Below are 25584 nucleotides of genomic sequence, written 5' to 3'. Positions count from 1 at the left end.
GAAGGGAAGGCCCTGAGTGCTCCTCACACTTAACTCCAGGTACCTTGAACTGCAGCATCTCATTCTTGTGGAAGGTCACGAGCAGGCGCAGAGGAGTCACAGGTGTGGAGGGGAAGGCAGTGGTGTAAGGAGAAGACTTCAAGGAGATGTCAGCTGTGGCCCCCTGTGAGCTATACTGCACATTGCTGACTGAATACAGATCATTCACAAAGTAGCAGTATGGGACCCCAGGGGTAATGGATGCCTGAGGAGCAAAATCAATACTGTGCATTAGCATGAGGGCCTGCAGTTACCAAATAGCAAGGGGTAGACAAGGCAGCACATGGTTCCAACAGACAGTGGCAAGAATTTAAATTACTCTATCAGGAAAATAAATATTTAGAGTGTCCCACTCTTCATCAGAATGAGGCATCTTGGGGAGCCCTTGCTTCCCGTGGATTGTAATGGATGCTGAGGGACTGGGGTCTGTCATGCATTATGGGTGGGGTGCAGGGCTGGTAGGGAAGGTTCACATCCTCAGTGCAGTTACCTCCCACACGCAGCCTCGGGCCAGGCAGTTGGCCTCAGAAGCTCCATGCTCATCGGGATAACAGTCTATTTTCTCCTGGTCCCTCAGGCCAATGTCCCACTGCACCGTGTATGCTTCTCCCAGGACCAGATGGATTCCTGTGATCACAGCCACCTGGAAGAATGGAGAGGTCACATGGGGCTGGGTCCCCAGGACATGATCCTTCCATGAGCTGAGTCTTTAAACTGAGACCATAATCAATTATGCAAGTGGCCTATTCCTAGACATTTTGGGCAGAGAGGTCAATGCACACAGGGTTCCTATTCACTGTGGAGTTGGAACAGAGTAATATCACTATTCTACGTATTGTATAGTACATTGTGTACACAAAAAGGCCAAATAAACTGTTTTATTTGTTGTCAAAGTGATGTAGACAGGGGTTACAGTTTCATACATAAGGCAGTGAGTACAATTGTTATCAAACTTGTTACCTTCTATGGCATTTTTCTGCCAACTTTCCCCCAATTCTCCTACCATCTACCCCACCCCCAGATGTAAAACTTGGTTTTCACCATATCGTCTCATAAGGACTGCTGTTGCACTTGGGTCACCTTTTACCCTTTGTCTCTCCATTTTGATGTTCCCCTTCCCTTCCCTAATCCCGAATAAAAGTATATACAATACCCAGGATACCAAATAAAATTTTTAATTGTCTTTTTATCTTCTACCTTCCCTGGCTTCTCTCTGCTTTTTTATACTTTTTTTTTTTCAGATTGGCCCTGTTGCTTTTTCCAAATGGTTCTATTACTCTTGTCCCTTTCTCCACAAATCTATGTTCCACAATGATCTGGAATAGTAGATAGAGAGCAAGAAGACTCCTATGCTCTTCTTCCTATTCCTTTCCCATTCCCATTTTTCTCTGGACTCCTAGACTAATTATATGAATAATTTAGATTTAAGCTGAACAACTACAAATGGTGAGTTGGAAAAAAATCACTATGGTTCCTTCCATTAATAGCTCTTACTCCTCATTACTCAGTCTCCCGCGACTGCATAACATGGGAGCCATTTTGTAATTGAATTCATCCATTTAAAACTTTTGCATATTTTTTCTTCTATATTTTCATGGGGTTTTTTGCCGTAATAGGAATTGAATGCAGGGCTTTGTACCAAATGTGAAGATATTTGATCCATGCCAAAGCTACTTTGATGTCACAGGTAGCAGGATTTCCTTCTTTTCTTTGGTTTGTAATTGCTTTTCACACATGGCCTCCTGAATTTTGCCCCACCAGGCCTCTGTTCTTCACCCCTCTGCTTCTTCCTCCCATCAGATGACATGACAGATATATGCCATGATATTATCCATTATATATTATATAATACATATTAACCTCTAGCACTCTTCTTAAAATAGCACTATCCAGAGGACACAGCAATGCCCTGAAGAATTCTTTAAAAATCACCCCAACCTCGTGATTCTTACCCTCAGGTTAGGATCATAAGTGGCTCGAGGAGACATTGGAGTTAGGACTCCATTCTGTTTCACTGTAACGTTGTTCAGTGCCTGAGTGCCAAAGATTTTAATCTCCTGGAATGCTAAGTTATTGGGGTCTTTGTAGGTTGATTTGGAAACAGTCACATCCAGGTGTGTCTACAAAAGAGGGAAGCAGAATTAGGCACAAAGCTTGATCTCTGGTACTCATCTTCTCTTGTCTCTCCAACACTCCATCAGAGACCATATACTCCTCAGGCTCTCATGCCTTTGATCTCTCTACCAAGGTGTTCCTAGTGACTGAAAGCATACTTTAATAAAACTTTGAGGAAAAGAAATAAATATATGCATGAACATTTTGATATACTACCATGTGATTTATTTATGAATATTAGCACCTCTATTGGATCATAGCCTACACCATTATGGAAAATTAAATCATAAATGGAAATATCCTTACCTCTCATCATTTATACAATGTAAATAGAAATATAATTACAGTATTGCTAAATTCTAGCACCTAAGATTCATGACAATGTAGTACTCACCTGGCTGGCCGAAAACTCATGTAAGACATAAGCATCATTGGCCACGGTATCTGAAAGTAATAGAAAGACAAGTCAAACTGGCTTGCCATCCCAGAAGGATGAATTTTACCTCACTCTCCTTAAAGCTACTTGATGGCACAAGTAGCACACTTTCCTTATTTCAATGACTGGAACATATCCCATTGCATCTCTGTACATCTGCTTTTTTGTTCCCTCAGTTCCCAGTGACACGGCATATGCTATTATTTGAATAATGTTGCAAAGAACAGGGCATTGAAGATTTTTATGCTGTAATATTTCTAAGATTAAGGCCAGCTCCTACACACTGAGATACTGAGTTACCATCACAAACAGTCACACACAAACACAAAGTAACACATGCACTAGCACACACTCAAAACTCTTAGATTCATGAGATGTGGATAACAGTGGAACATGTTCTACAAGTGAAATAAGACAGACCCTGAAAAAAGTATCTCAAGATCCCATTTACATAAAAAACTAACACCATTCAAATTACAAAAGTTAAGAGAGGAGAACAATGGTGACAGAGTGCAGGGCTGAGATACAGGGAAAGACTTGGATCAGTGTATAAACTTCCAACCAGCAAAAGAGAATTTCCTGAAGAGCTTCTATGCAGCATGGAGAATTATGAATGTGTTAAATAAAAACAGGGTGTAAGATATCACAAGAAATGTACACACTGCCCTACTATGTAACTGTACACATTTTGCACAACACCTTATCAAAAAAATTTTGTTTAATTAATAAATTTAAATTTAAAAAAATAAAAAAATACCTTGACCATGGGTCGTCATGCAACAATGAACACATAGATGTTCTTCCTCTTGAATATACTCAATTTTGTCAATTAAATAATTTTAAATAGACTCAAGAGGTTTTTTTTAGAAAGCTACATCTTGGGATGCATACTATTATATCCACAGTAACCAAGGACAAGTGTTCTTTCCTTCTCCCATCATTATTCACCTGCCATGCTTTCAAGAACATGTCTGTTGGGTCCACCTCTAAGAGAGAGCCCCAGGAGCTGCTACTGTGCCAGAACAAGAGCCATACACAGATAATGGGCAGATGCATACCACGAGGAAAGTGCATCCTCACAGCCTCACTGAGACGGGCATGCTTCCCTAGTCATCACAGGCTGCCTGTGCATTTTTCCTAGCTTTCCTGGGGAAGATATTTACGGGACAGAGGGATTACCGGTGTGGTCTTCAAAATTTATTTTCCAAGTTCCCATTATAACATGGAAGTGCATATTGGTGACAAATCAGTTAGCACAAACTTCTAAGAAATACCCACATGCTTTCCTTTCATCTCTGGTTCACCTCTCACTTCTTGAACACTACAACTAGAACCCAAACTCCTCTCTCAAGAATTGTGCCTGGAAGAGTTCTCCAACAGCTGATTACCAGCAGGAGGGAAGGCCAATGATGCAGGTTTGTGAAAGGCAATGTGCCCATAACAACACTCACCCTTCGACTGCCCATCATCCCAGAAAAGTTCGCCTCTGGCTTCATTGTTCTCATCCAAGGCAATGATAAGACCAAGAGGGTTCTGGCGGCTGCAGAAGGCAAGACTCATGTGAGAAACAAGCATGGAAGCAAAAAGCACTGCCTTATGTGTCCTTCAAATTTTATTTCTGAAAGTCATCACCGGCCAAAGGCAGTGCCTTCTTTCAAGGACAAAGACCAGTGTCTCCTGTTGAATAATGTCACAGGACACAGAAATACCCACTATGTAAACAAAAAACAACCACAGAGTCAGCAAGAACATTGAGCCTCAGAATCCCCACACTAGTTAGAGTAGAGGCTATGGCCACAAACACACGAATATTTAAATGTCAAAGGTAAGTTAAATACTTATGACACCATTGTTGGAAAGTACAAACTTATCAATACAGGTAAATGACCATGAGTCCCTGACAAGAAACAAGCAAGGAACATATGGACCTCTCCTGCCATGTACAACTGTGGTTTTGTGGCTCAGACATTCCCCACCTCTGATTTAGGACATAGACTATTAGAAGACAAGATAATGCTAGGCAACAGTGGTGAGGTCAGCTTGCTTTAGGAATGACATTCCTAGGAGCAGCTGCCACTGATCCCAAGGACAACTTCACAAAGACTGCAACACAGGTACACCGCTCTCTCTAATGGTAACTTGACTTATGCGATGGCATGTTTGGTTTTGATGGGAAGACAACACATTCTAATATCTTTCATTTTAACTGGAAAAGAAATGACAAGACCCTACTCAAAGAGAAGAATGTTATCTCTAAAGGAAGGAGATCCACATTTGGGTCCTTAACATCAGATTTCAAACAAAATGTTATTAATTATACTAGATAATAAGAAAAGAGGAAGGAAAGTCACATAAAGGAATAGCTATAGGTTTACATTTCCCCCAAAATACAGGTGACATCTTCAAACATACAATGTGTGATAACTGTAACTGAAATATTTAGTAATAGTAAGGAAAGAAATTGAAGTATGAAAACACATCAACGTAAGTGAAGATAACCAGAAGGAAGGAACACCAGCATTGTTGCTGCTAGAACAGTGGACACCATTTTTGGAGGAAATTGGAGTGTAACCTGGACCACTGAGAATGCACCGGGGGTCACTCATTTACAAAGAATGGAATCAACAGAACTGAAGCACTAGAACTTCCAATCTGATTGAGCCTCACCACCTGAAAGCACAGGTCAGCTTGCTACAGGGACAGCAGCATAGCCACAAACGGGAAAGCACTCATCACAGTAACCAATTGCAGAATCTGCCTAGCTCACAAAAAGCACATGAAGGGACAGAAAACTCTTCATACACACAATGGAGTTCTACTTATAAATATTCTTGTTTCTCAGTTTTTACCACAATCTCTGAAGTTAAGCAACTGAGGGTCCACATGATAAGTAATGCTATCACACAAACAGGGATCCTAGATATGTCCATCCTCATCTTAGCTACGGAACCATAAGTCACTAAACCTTGGAGATGTTTTAATTGCTTATCCTTGAAATGGAGAAAATAAGATCCCAGAAGCAAATGAGTGTTATTGTTATTTAAGGAAAACATCTGAAAATACAATGGTGCATATTGGTATAACTCAGACACAGAAAAGTACTCATTGTTATTACTCATTGCCAATAATTAGATAGGTGTAGATCAGCAGTTTCTCATCTTTTATAGGAGGAAAGAAGCACCCTCATTACGAGCATTGTATATTGACGCTTGTATGTTAACTTTTGCTTCTTCAAATGTCACTTCCTAGATCCCCCATTCAACACAAATCTACAATCCATGGTAATTGTTCAGAATGTAAACATGCAAGAAGACTAAAACAAAATGAAGAAAAGAACATGTGTTCAGAAAATCACATGTGGCCTTGAGAGCAGTGTCTCTGGGACTGAGGACGCTCCCTGCAAGTAAGGGCGCCTCCAGCACGCACAGCAGAGCCCAGGCCCAACACTCACCTGAGGTGTGTGTTCAGTGCAGGCTCCTGCCAGGGCAGGATGTGGCCCCCTCGGACATGAAGATTGATGTGGTCCAGAGGAGCTGGCAGGACCTTCCACTCACTGCTTGCATTGATTTGTGCCCCCTGTGGGCAGGAAGAGGAAGGGACGGTGAGTGGGAGGACCAAACCTAACCTGCACAGCTCTGCTTCCTGATGCCTCAGCTGCCCCTCTTTGTCCTTGGTGCCTATACTTGAGAGGGACACTGAGGCAGTTTCTCTGCTCTGAAAGTCTTGAGGCTAGTTGTGAGGACTTAGTAGGACTCCCTATTAAAGACACACCAATGAGAAGGATGGGGTGACTGGATCCTACCCATAATAGAGAACAGGAGCAACTGTACTTCCTTTATATCACCCAACACCTCTGTAATCTGCTTGGATGAAAATCATGAGCACCCTCTCTCATTCTTTGTCTTCATGTTGTATTTCCTATCTACTGGTTTTGGCTCCTCTGAAAGTCAGGAAAGGGTTCTGGTTATAGGGCTAGGAGAGACATTTGGGTTATTTCTCAAAACACTGTTTCAACCTTGATTCTAAAGAGACCACCCTGCGTGGCTTCTCAAGACCCTGTTTTCCTGGAGGGTCTTCAGTGCTTCTACTAGTCCATGCATAAAATAGGGAAATCACGTGGATTCCTCATTACAAAGACTCATGCTGTGCTCAGGTGTGGGAGTCAGGGCCCTGCCTCAGTATGCTTCATGCACTGCCTTGTGGTCATTAAGATAAGAAATCTTAACATAGAAAATATTTGGGCAGCAATGCTACTTTATTCGGTGACAGAGAAGCCTCTAAACTTAATCACTTAAGACAGTCAAAGATTTACATACACATATACACACATATGTATACATACATACATACATACATATATATATATATATATATATATATATATATATATATATATAAAGGTTTAGTCAGGCCCTTGGTTGATGGCTCTAATCCTAGCACCTCAGGAGGCTGAGTTACAGAAGATCACTAATAAATGTCAGCCGAGGCAAAAAAATAAAATCTGTGACAACTCCTACCCCCATCTCCAAAATACAAGTACAAAAAAGAATTGGAGGGGCTGGGAATGAGGCCTAGTGGTAGAGTGCTTTCCTTGCATATATGAAGCGCAGGGTCGATTCCCCTGCACCACATATATAGAAAAAGCCAGAAGTAGTGCTACGGCTCAAGTAGTATAGCCTTGAGCATAAAAAGAAGCCAAGGACAGTGCTCAGGCCCTGAGTTCAAGCCCCAGGACTGGCTAAAAAAATAAGTGGAAGAATGGCTCAACAGGAATGCACCAGTTGGGCTGGGAATATGGCCTACTGGCAAGAGTGTTTTCCTTGCATCCATGAAGCTCTGAGTTTGATTCCCCAGAACCATATATACAGAAAAAGGCCAGAAGTGGTACTGTGGCTCAAGTGGCAGAGTGCTAGCCTTGAGCATAAAGTAGCCAGGGACAGTGCTTAGGCCCTGAGTCCAAGCTGAGGACTGACAAAAAAAAAAAAAAAAGGAATGCACCAGTTAAGCAACTGTTTTGAGTACAAAGTCCAATTCTACTACTCAAAAATCAAAATCTAGTTGCTACCACAACTTAATATTATCAGGAGTATATGGTACATAGTAACAGTACAAGGTGAGAATAAAATCAAACATAAAAATAAAGAAGGAAAGTCAGGTGCTGGGTGCGATACCTCAGGTGATTCACCAGGACACTTCAGAAAATTTCATACTACTCTGTAGAAAGAATCTGTCCAATAGGAAATGGGAGCATTTGGGCTGAGGTTCATCATATCCACACATGCTAATAGACCATCTCCCCAAAGCTTACCGTGTAGAAGTCATACCAGAGGGCTCTAGGGAAATATGCTGTCACATTTCTGGCATTCTGAAATAAAACACAGATTGAAGGTTGGCTTGGCACCATTGCTCAGGATACATTAAGCAACCTATATAGAAAAGGGGCCATAGAGCAGTGGTGGAATTGAACCCCAGGCCTTGGCTCTCCTGAGATCAGCAAGGTTGGGGTAGCCTCCTTCCGTTCTCCCTTCTCAAAAAGGAAATCTCCTACCCACCACAGGTGCTGTAATAAAGACCTTTGGGATACATGGTTTTTGGGAAAAGATCAGTACTTTCTTTCACACAAACACAGAGTTTGGATTGAAGTAGAAGAAAACTTCCTAGATAAAAAGGACTGTGACACATGGACTATTCGCACATTATAATCAGAAGATGTATTAATCCCAGAGTGTGCAAAGAAATGGCTGTGTCTGCCTGCCTGACCCAGCACAAAAGGAAAGGAGGGCTGGCCAGCAGCACTACATGCTCCCAGCCCAGACAGCCGAGCTCCTAGGAGCCTTCAGCTTCCCTGCAATGGGGACACTGCAGTGAAATGAATTCATTTACTCTTACTCCCAGCTGACCCTGTTCCCTTCCTTTGTAAATCGAGTGACAGTCCTCAATTATAAGAGGTCAGATTTGGGACTCTAATGGTTAAACCAGCACTAAGAAAGATTTCCCCCGTCCCCCCCGCCCCGGGAATTTCTGCTGCATAGAAGGAGCGAAAAGAGAGTCAGGGAGAAGAAATCCTCTCTGGGGAACACTGCTTACAGGGACTCCTCCTCCTCCCCTTGCCACCCAACCTCCCAGCTGGAGCCGCCACCCACCCCAGGCTCCATACTCACAGGCTCCAGGACAGGGCTGACCAGGAAGGCGGCGCCCAGCAGGAACTGATTGTCAATCTCCCAGGTCTCCTGGTCAGACACAAACCTGCAAAAGCAAAGGAAGGTGTCACACCCAGAGCCGCCGAAGACCATGACCCCAAGTCCCTGCAGAAGAACTCAAGAATACACCAAGTCAGAAATCCAGCTGCTCCAAGTGCTGTCCTTAAACATCACTGACTTTAACAAGGAAGAGCTAATCTCCAGTATTCACAGGTCACAACCCTCAAACTTTGGCAGTGCTACAAATAAGTTTTCTCTAGAAAATATCTCCACCATTGGTCCACATTTCCAGTCCAAGGCTGCCCCTATCCCTCTCGTCTACCCTGAAATGCCCTCTTTCCTTACCTGAGCACACGTGGCCTTATAAAAGTTAGGGGTGTTTTTGCAAAACAAATAAGGGAAACAAAGAAATTATGTTTTCCTACATTGTTTCAAAACTTGTACACTCAACAAATCACTCCTCATCCATGGCTATTGCTCAATATCCCACTGTCTTCTAATCACAAGTTCAGGATGGTCTCTGCCTAGAAATCAGAATTTCTTTAACAAATTACTTTATTTGCTCAATTAAAAAATTCTGTTATGATATTAAAATTGGAAACTAGGGCTTTCTGAAGTATTAGACAGATGCTCTAACACTTTGAAGCTCATCTCCAGCCCTCTAAGCAAGCCCCTTGCTCTAAGCCATCCCCACTCATCCAAAGGAAGTCATGTTGCACTTCCAGTTCCGCACCCTGTGAACTGCAAAACCACAGCACTGGCCAATGGCTCCATCTTACAAAAGCAACAAGCGAAACCACATGGCTCCCAGGGACAAAATATGTCAAGCACTGCATATTCAGCTAGATTTCCCAAAATTATGAGAGGAGGTGGGTGGAAAGGAGGACGAAATTATAAAATATGGCTAGTAGGATATTTTTTACCAGGTAAAGAGGAAATCTGAGCCAAGGAGATGGTGATAAACAGATGAAGTGCGGAAGGGAGAAGAATGCAATGAAGAATTCATTGTATAAACTACAAAATGAAGAAAAGCAGGCACTAGGTGGAGTGAGAATATTGAAGGGGTAAAAATGACCAAGGTTCACTCTATCCATAAACTACGTTTTAAACTGGCACACATCCATTGTACAAACTACTTAAAGATAATTAAAATAATCTTCATTTGGGGGCGGGTACTATCGCTTCAGCTCAGAGTTTTAAGTTTGCTACACATATGCTCTTGAGCTTGAGTTGTATTTCCAGCCCAGGATGTTGCTTAGAACTGTGGTCTTCCTGACTTTAACCTCCAGCCCATTTGAAATCATATCAGGTATTGTTAGAGTTGGGGTATTGCAACCTTTTGCCCAGCTGACATCGAATGGAGATGCTACTGGACTCTACCTCCCAAATATCGAGGAGGACAGGCACAGCGCTGGCTCTGCCCCGTAGCAATTGCATTTTTTCATGTAAACAAATATATTTTAGTTTTATAAGTAAAATGTATTAAGAAAATCTAATGAATATCCAGAAAAGAAATCAGGGCTGGGAATATGGCCTAGTGGCAAGAGTGCTTGCCTCCTACACAAGCAGCTCTCGGTTCCATTCCCCAGCACCAAATGAATGGAAAATAGCCAGAAGGGGCACTGTGGCTGAGGTGGCAGAGTGCTACCATTGCGCAGGAAGAAGCCAGGGATGGTGCTCAGGCCCTGAGTCCAAGGCCCAGGACTGGAAAAAAAAAAATCGGATGTTCCCATCAAAAATATACATTGCAGAAAGCAACAGCCTACAGAAAGACATGCATTGTTCAGTACTGAGCAGAATTTCTGCTAGACACTCACTCATGGAGGAGAGGCCGCACCACAGTCACGCCCTCCGTGCTGGCCTTGTGCATCAAGGTGTAGAGATACGGCAACAAGGTATATCTGGTCTCTAGGACACTTCTGGAAAGGTTCACAAAGTCTGCATCCCAGGACACAGGGTCTTGCCTCTAATGGAGAAACAGAAGAATGTGCTGAACTTACTGAGGGAAACTGATGATACTTTAGGAATTCATGGATGGAATTCATTTCTTATCAACCACTTCTTAAGAGATCATTACTACTAGCCTAAAACATAACAAAACTCTCTCTACAAAATGGAAAATTTTTCCCACAATGCATTTCTTGAAATATGATAGAGATAGTTTCTTCTAACAGAAGGAATCATCTGATCAATGCAGATGTCTAAGATTCCTTAGGGTGAGGGCTTCCAGGCTTGGAGCATGTCTCCAGAGAATACAGACTGTCTGAGCCGCACCCCGGGGCTGGTGGCTGGGTTCTTGTGTCACAAAACAGGGCAGGGGAGGACAGACACCCTACCCGGGTCCCGATGGTGTTGTGGTTCCTGGAGAAAGGGTAAAAGGCCCCCAGCTGCATCCAGCGAGCACACATCTCATACTCTGCATCTTGGAAGAACCCACAGATATCTGCCCCTGTCTGAAACAACACAGAACCAAACGAGCCTCTTGTACATTTCTCACAGAGGTGGCCATCTGCGTGGGGACCAAGAGGAGACCCAGGTCACTTACATAGGATATGCCAAAGAGGCTGAACTCCATCATGCCTGCAAGGAGAAGCACAGCTGTCAGACCAAGCTCTCAGTCCTCCTCCTGCTCCCTCACCAAGGGTCCTCAGCCCCTGCCCTGGGGGAGGGGCACAGCCCCTGGGAGCCAAGGCCACACACCAATGATGGACTTCCTCAGCTGGTCCCAGGCAGCTGTGTTGTCTCCCAGCCAGTGTCCTGCCCAGCGCCCAGAAGAAGGGAATGTGGAGCGGGTGATGACGATGCCTCGCTGCCCTGTGGCCTCCTGCACGGCCCTGGTTGGAGGGAGCAGGGGACAACGGAGGTCAGCGCAGCCTCAGAAAAGCCACAGGGCACGCTGCCATCCTCGTTCCTCATTCAAGTCCTAGGAACTCGAATCAAGTCATGAATGAAAAGAAAATCCTCCTGCTTGAATGGAAGGATCATGCTTCCTCCTAGCTGACAGACATATTAGACAAGGCTGCCATTTCACAGTTTTATGAGACACTCATCGTGTAGAAAACCGTTGAAATGATATAAAATATAAAATGATAACTTTCTTTTTATGTACTCAGCAGTTAATTTTCTAAAATAGTATTGAGGAAAGGCTATAGATCCTCCCTCCAGTGACCTTGGGCCTTGAACATAGACAAAGTGCTTGCTGCCTGACCAGAAGGAATTCAGGATCGATATTGGGGAAGGTCTTCCTGGCTGACAGGGATTCCAGTAACAGCTCTGCTTTCTGCTCTGCCCTTAAAAATGGTAAGAAGCGGGGCTGGGGATATAGCCTAGTGGCAAGAGTGCCTGCCTCGGATACACGAGGCCCTAGGTTCGATTCCCCAGCACCACATATACAGAAAAAACGGCCAGAAGCGGCGCTGTGGCTCACATGGCAGAGTGCTAGCCTTGAGCAAGAAGAAGCCAGGGACAGTGCTCAGGCCCTGAGTCCAAGGCCCAGGATTGGCAAAAAAAAAAAAAAAAATGGTAAGAAGCTACATATTCTTTGCAAATGCATAAGGACAGAAAAATAAAATTATATTTGGGGAGATCAAGCACTTAAACTTACACCTAGGACCTGCTTTTAGATACACCAAATTATGTCTCTATATTTGAGAATGATGAACAGCAGCCATCTTGGCCACACAGAACCCCTGTCTATGCATGAGGCGCTGTTAGAAGGCATGACTATGTGTGTTTCCCCAGCTCAGAAAGAATAAAGACAGGAAGTGAGAACTGATATTGTGAGTCTTCCACTTCCATATCCTGCATGGAGAACAGGATGTTTCTCCCCCTACCTCTCCTCTTTTCTTCCTACATCATCCTGCTTAACTTAAATAAATCAATGCTTAATATTCTATCTTCTGAGATTCTCCTTATTCTCAGGGCCCTTCAAATGCTTTTCATGGGTAGAACTCATGACCTGTGATTGTGTGGGGAAACTGGGTTGGAGACCTCCTCACCCATCATCCAGGGACAAAGGGAAGAGTAGGACTGCCTTACCCCTCTGTGTCTACCCTCAGGGGTTGGCAGGCAGGGAAGACATGACTCACTCATAGGTGGGTCTGGTCTGGGACCAGCCATACAGGCTGTGGACATCGTAGTGCCGCACTCGGGAGCCGTCTGGAAGGATCTGCTCGCTCTCCATGCACAGGGTCTTGCTGCTCAGGCCTCGGTCCCTGCCTGCCAAATCTGAAGAGAAAATTGAAGAATGTCAAACAACAGTTCCTGAAAGATATAGTCCCTGCTCTGTAGGTAAATGATTGAACTCTGAATCTTAATGCTGAATTAAACTCCATTGGACACTGTCTCTCTCTCTCTTTCTCTATCTCTGTATCTGTCTCTCTGTCTCTCTGTCTCTCTCTCTGTCTCTCTGTCTCTCTGTCTCTCTGTCTCTCTCTCTGTCTCTCTCTCTCTCTCTCTCTCTGTCTCTCTCTCTCTCTCTCTCTCTCTCTCTCAGGAGCATGGGAATAGTTCTCAGAACCCTAGTGAGCCTTGGTTTGTTTTCAGCATCAAGTTGACTGGAGAAAGTAGAGGTTATTGGAAGAATGCAGGATTCTCAACTATTCATTGTGAATCAGGGCCTCCTCTTGGATTATAATGTATAAATTATTTTATTTTATAATTCTCTCAAATGAATAGGGCTACCTTCCATGAGATCTTAGAAATCTGATCATTAGAAATATCATAAAATCCATGGAAGTTCACACAACTAGTATAAAGATTAACTGAAAAAGCCCAGTTATAAAAACAAGTATAACTCCAAATTCCATGAGTACAATGACACAGGCAGCCAGTGCACCATAACACTGGAGGTGCGACATTATTGTGAGTACCTAATCATAAGCCAGAAGGCCTAAGAAATAATGCTGGGGAAATACTTTGGAGACATTACCACTGTTAAGTGCATTCTGGCCATGTTACCGGAACTGTGACAGAAGGTATGGCAACTTGCACTTGCCAAGGTAGCATATCAGCAGTGCTTTTGTCTCTGGTCCCTATTAAAACACAGTCCTTTGGGGTCCTCCTGAGGGGGCCCTGGCAGAGGTGCTGTGGCTCAGACATCCTGCCTCTAGCCACACGCAGGTGAAGGAGGCCGCGGGTCCTTACGTGGCATGTAGGGTGGACGGTTCAGAGTCGTATCCCTGCAGCCAGATGGAACTGCCCCATTCACAAAGCTCGAAGGTTCATTCATATCCTAGAAATGTCACACACACCCACATGGTTACATGAATACATTCATGGTTTTGTCATTCCCTCACCATCCTGTAATTCCTATCCACGGTGCCTAGAGAAAATCGCCACACACCACACACCAGAGAAAACTAAGTAAAAATACCAACTAAGCCCTACAAGATGAATGGCTGGAAAGCTACAAAGTATTCTCCTGCCAGCAAGCACATTTCCAAGAAATTCCCAACAATCTCTGCAGAGGCTGGACAGCAGAAAGGTCAAGGTAGCTCCAGGCTAGAAGATGACAGAGGGCTGCTCTCCTCCCAATGGAGTCAATGCAGCAAAGATGTCCAAAGTCTTCCTTGATGATTTCATCCTATGCTCTAGCATGTGTCAGTGAGGCATGGGCAAAAACAAAGACACCTACACACAATTCCCCATGTGTACAGAGTCAAGCACTCGCGCACTTACAATCCACATGCCATCAAACTTCAAGCTCTTCTCTGGGCTCTGTGGATTGGAGTGGAGCTCTTTCATTTCCCTCTTCCACCACAGGGCAGTCGAGTTCCGGAAAAAGTCTGGGAAGGCCACATAAGCTCTGTATTGCTATGAAAACAAATCACAAACAGTCCCAAATGAATATACTTCACAATAAACAAGGAATTACTGAGAAGTGAACACAAATGAGTCAAGATTTGTATTTCATGGTAATAGAGGGTATGAGGAGACTCACCAGCACCTTCAGAGTTTAATGTCCTGGGATTCTTGGAAAAGCAAGAGGTACGAAGAATAGAGTCACAAACAATGTACCTTTGCACATTTGGAAAACAGGCATACACTCTTTTCCTCTTTGTACCTACACACCAGATATCAGCCAATACAGTAAACTCTCCATCTGTTGCTTAAAAGTTCACCCTAACCTCTTGTAGTCCTGACTCTTCTTAGGACTCCTGCACAACCATTCTACTTGCAGGAAGAAACTGCAGCTAATAAGGTCACATGGTTGATCTTGGTCAAATGGGTGTATCAAACCTCCCACATGCCAGCTTGGGAAGAATCATCCAGTTGATGTTCCATTGGGGGGAACAAGGGAAACAAAGGCTACAGTCCATTCAATGATGGGATGGACGTGTTTTCTATGATGTCAAAGTCCTATAGCAAGCAAATGCTGGGTGATATTAAGTGGGAGGATCTAAGCAGAAAATTTCAATCACCTCCTTTCACACCTTCCCTCCAATAATGAAACCAATGCCTACCACCACAGTGGCCCTCATTAACTAAAGATGCGAATGGGAAATTAAAGCCAACCATAATTTTTCAACGTCACCAAGTTCTACGCTGATCATCTGAATCAATAAATAAAAAAAATCAAGGTCCTGGAATTATCCAACGTGCTGTTTCCATCTCACCCTGTTCATATTGAATGGTGGAAGGGCTGACACTGAGCAAAGCAATTGTACTTATAAATTGACATACTAAGTTAAAAATCTTCAGTACAACCATGAAATGATGATTTCTTTTTTTAAAAATATGAAATATGGTAGACTCTATGGAGAATTCAGGTAGTGTAATTTCTTACAAAGCAAAGTCAAACCCCACCTTTATAAGCTCCAGAAAACGTATTTACAAGGGGACGGCAAAGAGGAAGGAGTAGGCAAGGGAAGAGGAAAACTGGAGGACAATGCACCACGAATTCATTAGTTATCCTACAAAATTAAGAAAAGTAGCAGAACAGGTGTGGCCAAGGTGAAGGAGAATGTCCAAAGGGGAGACACTGGTCAAGATTGCTTGTATTCATAGACTATGTTGTTAAATGACAACTCTTGTGTACAATTACATAAAGTTAACAAACAAAACAAAAAGTTAATAAGAAAGCTACATGTTCGTTTAAAATAGGCATTGTGCCTACTAACACCATGGAAGTAACTGGGAATCTCAGTTTCTGGTTCCAAGGATAATAAGGACCATTGGAAGTAAAAGCTATCTTCAGACTGACTGACATGTCTGTTATCATGAGAAAGGAAGCTGATTTCAGGTAACCCTGGCCCCACCCAACACGCATAAACAGTTTCTTACCTCCACTTGGCTGTCCCAGTCCAGAGAATTGTTCACCACAATATTAGGGAAATCTGGCCAGACCTATGCAGAGAAAAACAGTTCAACAGCAACAGAAATCTCCAACCAAAGTCCTAGAACTAGATAATTTAGTTATCATGTAGCATTGGTCCACAGCAAAGTGTACTCCACAAAGCCTTTAAGTGGATGCATAAATAGGGATTGAAACAGAAACAAAATGGAAAAGAGGGAAAAACAACAATGGAAAACAACGCCACAATGTCCTCTACCCCAGGCTAGGTGTTCCTGGATTGCCCATTATATCATACCTTGCCCCAGACAATTTCTCCATCATTGGGAAACTTGATGAAGACATCATCCTGCACACCACGAGTGAAGGCCGGATACGGCTCTGTCTCATTGCCAGAAATGGCTGGGTCCTAATACCAAAGCACAAGTCAGATGGAAAAACAAATCTAGAGAACGCTAAGGGAAACAACAGACCTCTTCCAATAACATTTGTCCTTCCTTTTTAGTTGAAGATTAAAGAGTCTGAGAACACTGGTAAGTGTCTTTCATAGTGAACTTCACCTTTCCTTGTGTAACATGGAAGGACATACAGTACAGGCATTCCCCACCACCCCCCTTCATCTTCCCAGAGTCCACAAAGTCTCACAACGACTGACCAGAATGAGGATGACCCGCATGCCATCCGCCTTCATGCGATTGATCAGGGCTGGAAGCCCAGTGAACTTGGAGCTGAGGGTGAAGTCCAGCTGCCGCTCCATGTAGTCGATGTCTGAGTACTGCACATCCTGGGGAAGGATACAGGGCACTGAGTGGTAGCTGGGGATGAGGTCATGTTCCCAGGAGAGCGAATCTCCACTGCCCATGCCCAACTTAACATGACTTCTGACTCAAACACTAGTTCCCTTCTTTGTTATCAACTGAAAGCTGAAAACAGACAGAATTTTTTCAAAGTTCCCAAATTAAGAAAAAATAAAATAAGAACCTGCATATCAAAAATTGTAGCATGAAGATACCTACATAGTGGGGCACTTTTGTGCATGAGTGAAAACCACTGGCTCAGAGCTCATGCCTGTTCAAGGCCAACCAGAGCAAAAAGTTCAATAGAACACTTCACAGTCACTTCCTGGGCATAGCAGTTAACACCTGTCAGTTACACCAGAGACTGAGATCAAGAAAAACTCAGTTCCTACACAGTGAGGGGAATACAAGTACATGAGATAATATTTCAGTAGAATAACCAGGGCAAGTGACACCCACAGTCATCTCAGTTATGGCCAGAAAAATGAAATACGAGGGTTACAGTAGAGACATTAGCATAGACAAAAAAAAGCAAGACTCTTTCTTGAGATAACAACTGTAGAAAATGGGTTAATAGTATAGTTCTGATGTCCATATTTAGCAAATGACATGCCCCGATATCAAACTAAAGTCCCACAGGGAAAAAAAAAAAAGGAAAGAAAACACATGGCATAAGAAATTACTGGGTAAACTGCGAATATAAGTAGTGATTGAGTGTGTGGGCCACTCGCAAGAGACTGCCCAAGATTCAATGTTAAGAGAAAAACAAAATGCTTTGTGAGGAAAACACATTAAAAAAAAAAAAAAAGAACTGCCCTATCCACTGCTATTACAGAAAGAGAGTAGGACTTACTATTCAAAATCAAAGAAACAAAAGCACAAGCCCTGTGACATGTCCACGCCTAATAATCAGACATATTTTCCTTATTACCGGTGATATATTTGAATGGAATTATTTGAAACAATAGAACAAAATTAAACATAAAGTAGGCTGTGGGGTAAGTTGTGATTACAGGACTGTTCTTGTCCTCAGTGACTAAGAAGGTTTGTTTCCCTGGAAACCCAGGATCCCTGCATTCAGCCAGAGAGTGGCTCAGCACGCATGGCCCTGGGCTGCAGTTCCCACCAGATGCTAACTGCACACCTACCTACATGGACAATGGGCCAATGAGCATCCGTTCATTTCATTTAATTAAGCAAAGGTGTTGGAAAGATACTCTATTCTTAGAAAACTCTGGTTTTGGACTAAATGTCTTCAACCTACATAAAGTAAATGGAAGGAAATAGGACATAGGAGCAACAGCTCTGGGAGCTAATGCTTTCCCTCTGCACTGTGAGTCACTGATCTCCTAATGCCACAGAGCCAGAACCAACTCACAGAATTTGTAGGACAAGATCATGGTCAGGGTGGCATCACGTGAGAAAGGACTTCATGTATGTGCAGAAACTCACAAATACCCTATAAAGAAATTGAGGCCCAGACCCAGGCAGGTTCAATATGAGAATACAGAGCATGGCGCGCGCCATGGGTTGTACATACGTAGGGAATCTGGGCAGCCACCATCTCATCATACAAGCTGGAGATCTCAGCATCGTTCTCATAGCCATAGCGACACAGCTGGAACCCCAGGGACCAGTAAGGCACCATCACAGGCCGGCCAATCACCTGGAAGAAAGATTTTAAACATTAACTCTGAAAATGGGATGCTAGGTGGAAGTTTCCTGTGAAATAAAAACAATATTTCCAGGGCCCCAATCTAGACAAACCAAACTTGCAATTTCAGAGTAGATTGGAAGGGAAGCACAACACTAGAATGCCTTGTGGGAAAGCCTGCTGCTGGATTAGAACTCATACGTCAAGAATCTAGAAAAGTGGCTTTTGCTCTGATTCCTAGATGCAGTCTAAATAATTAGAGAGGAGTCCAGAATTAAGAACCAAAATCCATGGACTAATACACATATGTCATGCACTGCTCTGTGACCTAGGGCAAGGATAAATAACTAATTGTGCATGTTTCCTCACCTGTAAGTTGAGTATGATCTCAGTGTGCATCCCATAGTGGTTTTATGAGAATTGAAGTTACTATATATGCTCCCACATGGATTAAGTAACGCATTCAGCAGTTATTCCATGCTTGTTATCTCTATCACAATCACAAATAACTTCACTCTTCACCTCTACCCCCACCTCACATCATAACCATTGCAGCCTTCATGGCCCTGTCAACAGAACCACCATCACCACCCTGATAACTGTAACTGCACACAGCGTCAGTCACCATCACGATCCTCATCACTTCCCTATCCATCACGTCCATCAGAAGCACCACTCCTATCATCACGCCAGGAATCACCTTCTCCATCACCACCACCACCAATACTCCATCACCACCATCACCACCTCTATCACTTCAAAACTATCACCAGGCTAATTTGCTATCCTGCAACAATTAAAGGCTATTAATCTAATGATTATTAGATTTATTTATTGTTTCCTATTTATACTATCTCTGAGAAAAACCAACAATCCCAATTATCAAAGTGAGGGCGATAAAAGTGGATAATGCATTTGGAACACAGCCTTGCTATGAAGAAGCACATGACAGATAAGTGAGTTCACACATACCTCAGTGTACTGCTGAGTGACAAGCTCTGGAGTGGGCCCCAAGAACACATAAAAGTCCAGAACTCCCCCTGTGGTGCGGTACGTCAGGGCCGGCATCGGAAGGAAGGTCACATCTGAAGAGAGAAGGAAATGTGAACCCAGCTGCTTGCAAAGCTTCAGCAAGGGAAGAAAGCAGCCCTCAATACTGAGACTTCTCTCTCTTCCATCGCACACCATCAAGACATGCTTTTCTGTGCTCAACTCACACAGGGTGGAGGATGTAAAAAGGAAGCAGGGTTCTATCCATGAACACTTCCCTTCACAATTACTTAATTTTCTCAAATGTTTTGTCCATCCACTCCATAAAAATAATTCTTGCAGTGTGCTCTATGCTTGTTAGGGAAGGTGTCTGACACCTAAGCCCATAACTTTGTCTTTTTTTTTCTGGTTGTTGTGAGAGAGAACCTTGTTTTCTGTTTAAGCATGTGCCTAGACTGCAATCAATCTATTTACTTCTCCCAGCACAGCTGTAATTAGAGATGCATTACACCCTACTCCACTTCCTCCATTGACATAGAATCCCTTGACTTTTTCTCTTGATTGGCTTGGAACTGAGATTCTCCTCATTTCAGCTTCCACAATGGCTAAGCATTACCACCATCACACGCCTTCATATATTCTTTTAGTTCAAGAATCTTCAGAAGCTTTAAAAATTGTGTTCCCTTCTTACCCAGTCCTTCTTACACAGTGTCCCTTAAGGAGAACACCTCTTACCACCAGGTATATTGTAAAAATGAAGAATAGAACACAACTCACTCAGATATGCATCATATAAGGTTTCATCCATTTTACACACATTTTTCTATTGATTTAAACCCTTTTCTATTGCAAAAGAGAAATTTCCATCAGACTTGCATAAACCCACAGTGAGTGCTCTAACAATAACTTCCAGCTCATTCAAATTATGCTCATGGATCCCTCAGCTGACCTCTCAGTTATTATGAGATTCTTTCTTTATGGACTCCATTGCCTTTGCTATCTCTTCAAGTGTGACTGTTAGAAAACTAAGAGTATCACTCTGATCCACCCATTCCATAGTATTAGAGGGACAAAAAAGGATAAGCATAAGATAGAGTGGCACTCATGTTATGGGTGATTTCATTTCCAGTAGCTCACACAATCATATTCTAAAAGAAAATTCAAGAATCCTTAGCCCTCAGATCTGGGGAAGAAGCAGCTGCCACCTACCCATGGCATTGCTGTTGAGCAGGAGGACTCCGTGGGCACTGCCATCCTCCTCTAGGCCCATGTAGTAGGGGTGCACACCATAAGAATTCTTCTTGAACTGAGAATTATGGGGGAGAAGTGGGCAGAGTTAGAACACATAGCCTCTGAAAAGGAAAGTCACCAAACACTCAGGGCCTACATTCTCCTGCAAGGAATCCAACTACACAAACACAAGGGAGGCCCAGGAATGGTCTGTAGGGCATAAGCAGACCCCTCATTCCAGTCAGGGAACATGGAGCACAGAGGCCCAGAGGGGGAGTTCAGAGCCAAGCAGTGGGGGTGCAGAAAAGTGAGCTCAGACCCTCGTCATCCTCTGCCCTTACCCCCGGGGGTTCGTCTCTGGAAAACATGCCCCACGTGTGCCAGTTCAAGTCTCTCCTGAAGGCCGTGTGCTCGGTTTCCCCAAAGCCATAGATGTAGTCGGAGGGAAGGCGGGTGGAGATGCGGATGAACATGTCATTGAAGGTGAAGCCCAGGACCTGAGAGTCCCAGCTGCCGGGGGAGAGGGCAGGGGAGACAGGGAAGTCAGTTCTCCTGGGGCTGCAAGCAGCTGATCTCTCTAGCAAATGCAAGCCACATCCTTCCCCATTTCCCAGAAACCCAACATCCATTTGCTACAGAGATCCCCAATGAGGTTTCTAAAGGCACCTCGCTGTCCCAGCCTTCGTTCTACAGTGGCCTTTCATGAAAATGTCTTTCAATGCCCTCAAAGCCATCACTGCAGAGAAGCCACACTGATACCCGAGTCCTGTTTGTACTTCACCCCCACTTGAACACCAGCAAATTCCAAGCGGGAGTGAGGACAGTCCTATCCCCAGGCGAAATGCCTACTTCTTGGCTTTTTTGTCATCTTTTGTATAAGTTGTGACACTGTAGCGAAGACTGAGAGTTGTTTTTCTTCTCCAGTTACGACTGTAATTGTTCATAAATCTACCGCCCTCTCTCTCTCTCAATCTCTCTCTCCCCCCTCTGTCTCTCAATCTCACCCTCTCATATCCACACACTCACACCCACATACAGATTGATATATGTATTTAAAACATTGTTTTCTCCTAATGAAGATAAGATGAGAAACAAAAGCAGCACTTAAGGCTGCAGGTTTTCCTGCCACAGCGCGCCTCGCTAGGATGTTCTCATAACCTCCAGTCCTCAATCCAGCCAGGCCACTCACATGACAGTGCCTGTGCTCTTCCGGCGAATTTCAATCCCAAATGGGTTCTCCTTAATGCTGACATCATAGAGTCGGGCCTCAGTAGAGCTGCTGGGAGCGCTGGGGATGTTCAGAGGGATTGGGACTTCATACCGCATGTGGTTGGGATCATAAATCTAGGTCAGAGGTAAATGATTTTAGGTGAACATGGAGATTCTGTGTGTACATTCAGCTATGCTCTCATATATAGAAAAATCATAGATAAAAATATTCTATTATCTTAACTCAAATAGCCGCAAGATAAGAATTACAACTTTTTAATCATAAGAAATTGCAGTTACTTAAGATGATTGGCAAATTCAGCAATAAGCTGTCCAGTTCACAATACGTAAGTGTGCAAAGACAGAGCACTGAATAGCACAAGAAAAGCATGAGTGTTATCTGTGAATTAGAAATGTTAGAAAAAATATAAGTCCTTAAATATATACCATTAGGAGAACCTTGTCAGTATTGGAGGAAATAGAGACAGTATATCTTGGCTTTAAGCTTTATGAAACAACTTGAGATCTAACATGTTGTATTGAGTCAGTCAGAGCTCATATTTGAAGGGCCATATTATCATTACACAGTTTCTTTGACTTTGGTATTTGCATGCAAAGTCATTCATAAGCCAGTGTGCAAATATTATGTATTCCATATTATTCCATATGTGTGTATATGAGTGTCTGTGAAGCTTTTACCGAGCACAATTATAACAACCACAGTTGTCCATGCTTTAAAAATGACATATAATTGGATGCATGGAGTTTGCACTGTATCCCTTTCTGGTTTTGAATTAGGTGCTACTGACATGAACATAGTAAGCCAGGGTTATTCAGTCCCACCAGAGAATGAAAGATGATTACATCCCTTAAATTGTGTGGACTAATGGTCAACTATAAAGAAGGAATGTAAGATTATAAGGAAGGTGATTTCAGCAACTATGTCTGGGAGAAAAACTGACTTTGTGGGAGAAGTATTCTTAGTCTAAAGTGCTATGTAGTCTTCAACTAAGCACAGAGATCAGGTCATTCTAGCAATGCATTAATGAACACATGGTTTACTGTGCTCCAGAGGGTTGAGAAAGGAACCTATGTATGTGTGTATGTACAAAGGTATGTAGGGAGATAGGTAGTTTCCTGATTAATTGGTTAAGTACATAGGGCTTAAGGCTGGAAATCTGAGCAACTTGATTCATTCCATGTATTAGGTATATCCTACTTGCTAATGCTAACTTGAGGACACCAAATAAAAGCATAGAATTAAAGGATGGAAAAGACCTTAGCGTCCTTCTGAATGTCATTGTTAAGAACATTTTAGGCAAGGCTGTGGTGTCATATGTTGGGGATTCAGCTTGGCCTTGATGGGGGAATGGCGATGAGAGTGCTCCCGAGAGGTCGCCCTTCCACCAGCCCTGGGGCAGTGTGGAAGTGAGCCACACCTATCTCCTTCTGGGTCCAGAAGCAGAAGAGGTAGCTTTGAGACCATCCCCCACCTTGCGCCAGCGAGCATGTGTGCACTCTTTTCCTTGGCTTTGCCCAGAAGGCGGTAATATGGGAAGTGAAATTAGCCCATGAGGGAGGGCCTTGGGAGCTGCTCTTGGACAGACAAGCTCCCCAGCCCATCGTCAGCTCCTGCTCAATCCTTGTCATCATCACTATATTACGGAAAGCCCCTCCTGAATAAACCATATTGCTCTCCAAAACGTCTCCAAGATTCGTGTGCGCCTGGCTTCCTTGGTGGGTAAGGAGGGAGGTAAAGGGGATCTTGTTCGGCCACATGCACCTTAAGCTTGCCCGTGTCCCTTCGCTCCACCTTGGCTGCCTGCAGGTCAGGCACCCAGGGGAGAGGGTGAAAAGGGGAGCATGCTAAGGGAGTAAGCTTAGCATCCCCAGGGGAGGAGACTCTAGCCCGGCAGTCATACTCTTTTATTTTTATTTATTCCATCAGCAAAATTTTCAGGGCTTACAGTTTACTAGCATGGTGATATGGGAGAAGCACAAGAAGAGAACAAATCCCTTGTCGCAGAGAACCTCACCGTTTAATAGAAAATTGCCATAAGAAAGCGAGCCCAGCCATGGTAATGCGTGTAAGTACAGCATAGAGGGAGAAACAAGCACTGGGCAGAGTGGAATTTCAAAGATAATTCCAATTCAACTGCAATTTATCCAATTGATAAACTCAAAGAATTTCTCATGGAATATTGTCCAAGCACTAAACCTTTCTAGTTTCCTCCATTTACTTAGTGTCATTATGAAAAACACAGATGAGAGAGACAAACATACCATTCCCCTTCAGTTTTCCCTAACATCCTCTGCTGTCAGTCTCCAGATCTTCTCGGTCTAAACAAGGCCATTCTTCCCCTGCTTATCTGCACCTAGATGACCTCTATCCCTCACTCCATCAACCTATCTGGTAAGCTACTTCCTCATCTCTCCACTTCTTTGATATCAATGATTTTTTGGAGTAGCCTGTTCTAAAAGCACATTAGGAAATGCGTGCCTACCTTACCAAGTCTTTCTCATTGCTCTTGCTATTCACAGAATCCTTGAGTCTATTGCAGCATGGAACGTTAAAGAATTAGCATACATTAGGATGGCATATCACTGACTACCATGGTGATCAGAAGGGAAGGCCCTGAGTGCTCTCTCACACTTAACTCCAGGTACCTTGAACTGCAGCATCTCATTCTTGTGGAAGGTCACGAGCAGGCGCAGAGGGGTCACAGGTGTGGAGGGGAAGGCATTGATATTACGAGAAGACTTCAAGGAGATGTCAGCTGTGGCCCCGTGTGAGGTATACTGCACATTGCTGACTGAATACAGATCATTCACAAAGTAGCAGAATGGGACCCCAGGGGTAATGGATGCCTGAGGAGCAAAATCAATACTGTGCATTAGCATGTGGTCCTGCAGTTACCAAACAGCAAGGGGTAAAGAAGGCAGCACATGGTTCCATCAGACAGTGGCAAGAATTTAAATTCTCTGTCAGGAAAATAAATATTTAGAGTGTCCCACTCCTCATCGGAATGAGGCATCTTGGGGAGCCCTTGCTTTGCGTGGATTGTAATGGATGCTGAGGGACTGGGGTCTGTCATGCATTATGGGTGAGGGGCAGGGCTGTTAGGGAAGGTTCACATCCTCAATGTAGTTACCTCCCACACGCAGCCTCGGGCCAGGCAGTTGGCCTCAGAAGCTCCATGCTCATCGGGATAACAGTCTATTTTCTCCTGGTCCCTCAGGCCAATGTCCCACTGCACCGTGTATGCTTCTCCCAGGACCAGATGGATTCCTGTGATCACAGCCACCTGGAAGAATGGAGAGGTCACATGAGGCTGGGTCCTCAGGACATGGTCCTTCCATGAGCTGAGTCTTTAAACTGAGACCACAATCAATTATGCAAGTGACCTATGCTTAGACATTTTGGGCAGAGAGGTCAATGCACACAGGGTTCCTATTCACTATGGAGTTGGCACAGAGTAATATCAGTACTCTACATATTGTATAGTACATTGGGTACACAAAATGGTTAAATCAACTTTTTTATTTGTTGCCAAAGTGATGTAGAAAGGGTTTACAGTTAAATACATAAGGCAATAAGTACAATTGTTATCAAACTTGTT

The 25584-nt window shown here is 43.6% G+C and overlaps 1 protein-coding gene across 1 annotated transcript in view; it reads right to left on the bottom strand.

Moving 5' to 3' along the window:
- LOC125345309 (maltase-glucoamylase-like) overlaps window positions 1–25333 on the bottom strand; it is a gene marked incomplete at both ends in the record, with an annotated part of 69313 nt that extends 43980 nt beyond the window's left edge. Inside the window, 25 exon segments of the mRNA XM_048337536.1 lie at window positions 44–244; window positions 530–682; window positions 1992–2159; window positions 2549–2598; window positions 4042–4130; window positions 6042–6166; window positions 7899–7955; window positions 8752–8836; window positions 10608–10756; window positions 11127–11243; window positions 11336–11370; window positions 11491–11624; window positions 12879–13017; window positions 13936–14023; window positions 14470–14604; window positions 16075–16137; window positions 16383–16493; window positions 16740–16868; window positions 18422–18547; window positions 19508–19620; window positions 20735–20831; window positions 21097–21265; window positions 21945–22099; window positions 24632–24832; window positions 25117–25333. Of these exon segments, the coding sequence (XP_048193493.1) occupies window positions 44–244; window positions 530–682; window positions 1992–2159; window positions 2549–2598; window positions 4042–4130; window positions 6042–6166; window positions 7899–7955; window positions 8752–8836; window positions 10608–10756; window positions 11127–11243; window positions 11336–11370; window positions 11491–11624; window positions 12879–13017; window positions 13936–14023; window positions 14470–14604; window positions 16075–16137; window positions 16383–16493; window positions 16740–16868; window positions 18422–18547; window positions 19508–19620; window positions 20735–20831; window positions 21097–21265; window positions 21945–22099; window positions 24632–24832; window positions 25117–25333 (3106 nt within the window).
- Between the last annotated feature and the right edge of the window lie 251 nt (window positions 25334–25584).

The sequence above is a fragment of the Perognathus longimembris genome, unplaced genomic scaffold, assembly GCF_023159225.1.
Source record: "Perognathus longimembris pacificus isolate PPM17 unplaced genomic scaffold, ASM2315922v1 HiC_scaffold_5495, whole genome shotgun sequence".
NCBI lineage: Eukaryota > Metazoa > Chordata > Mammalia > Rodentia > Heteromyidae > Perognathus > Perognathus longimembris.
Note: the sequence above shows the minus strand (reverse complement) of the source record. Positions and strands in the feature narration are given on the sequence as shown.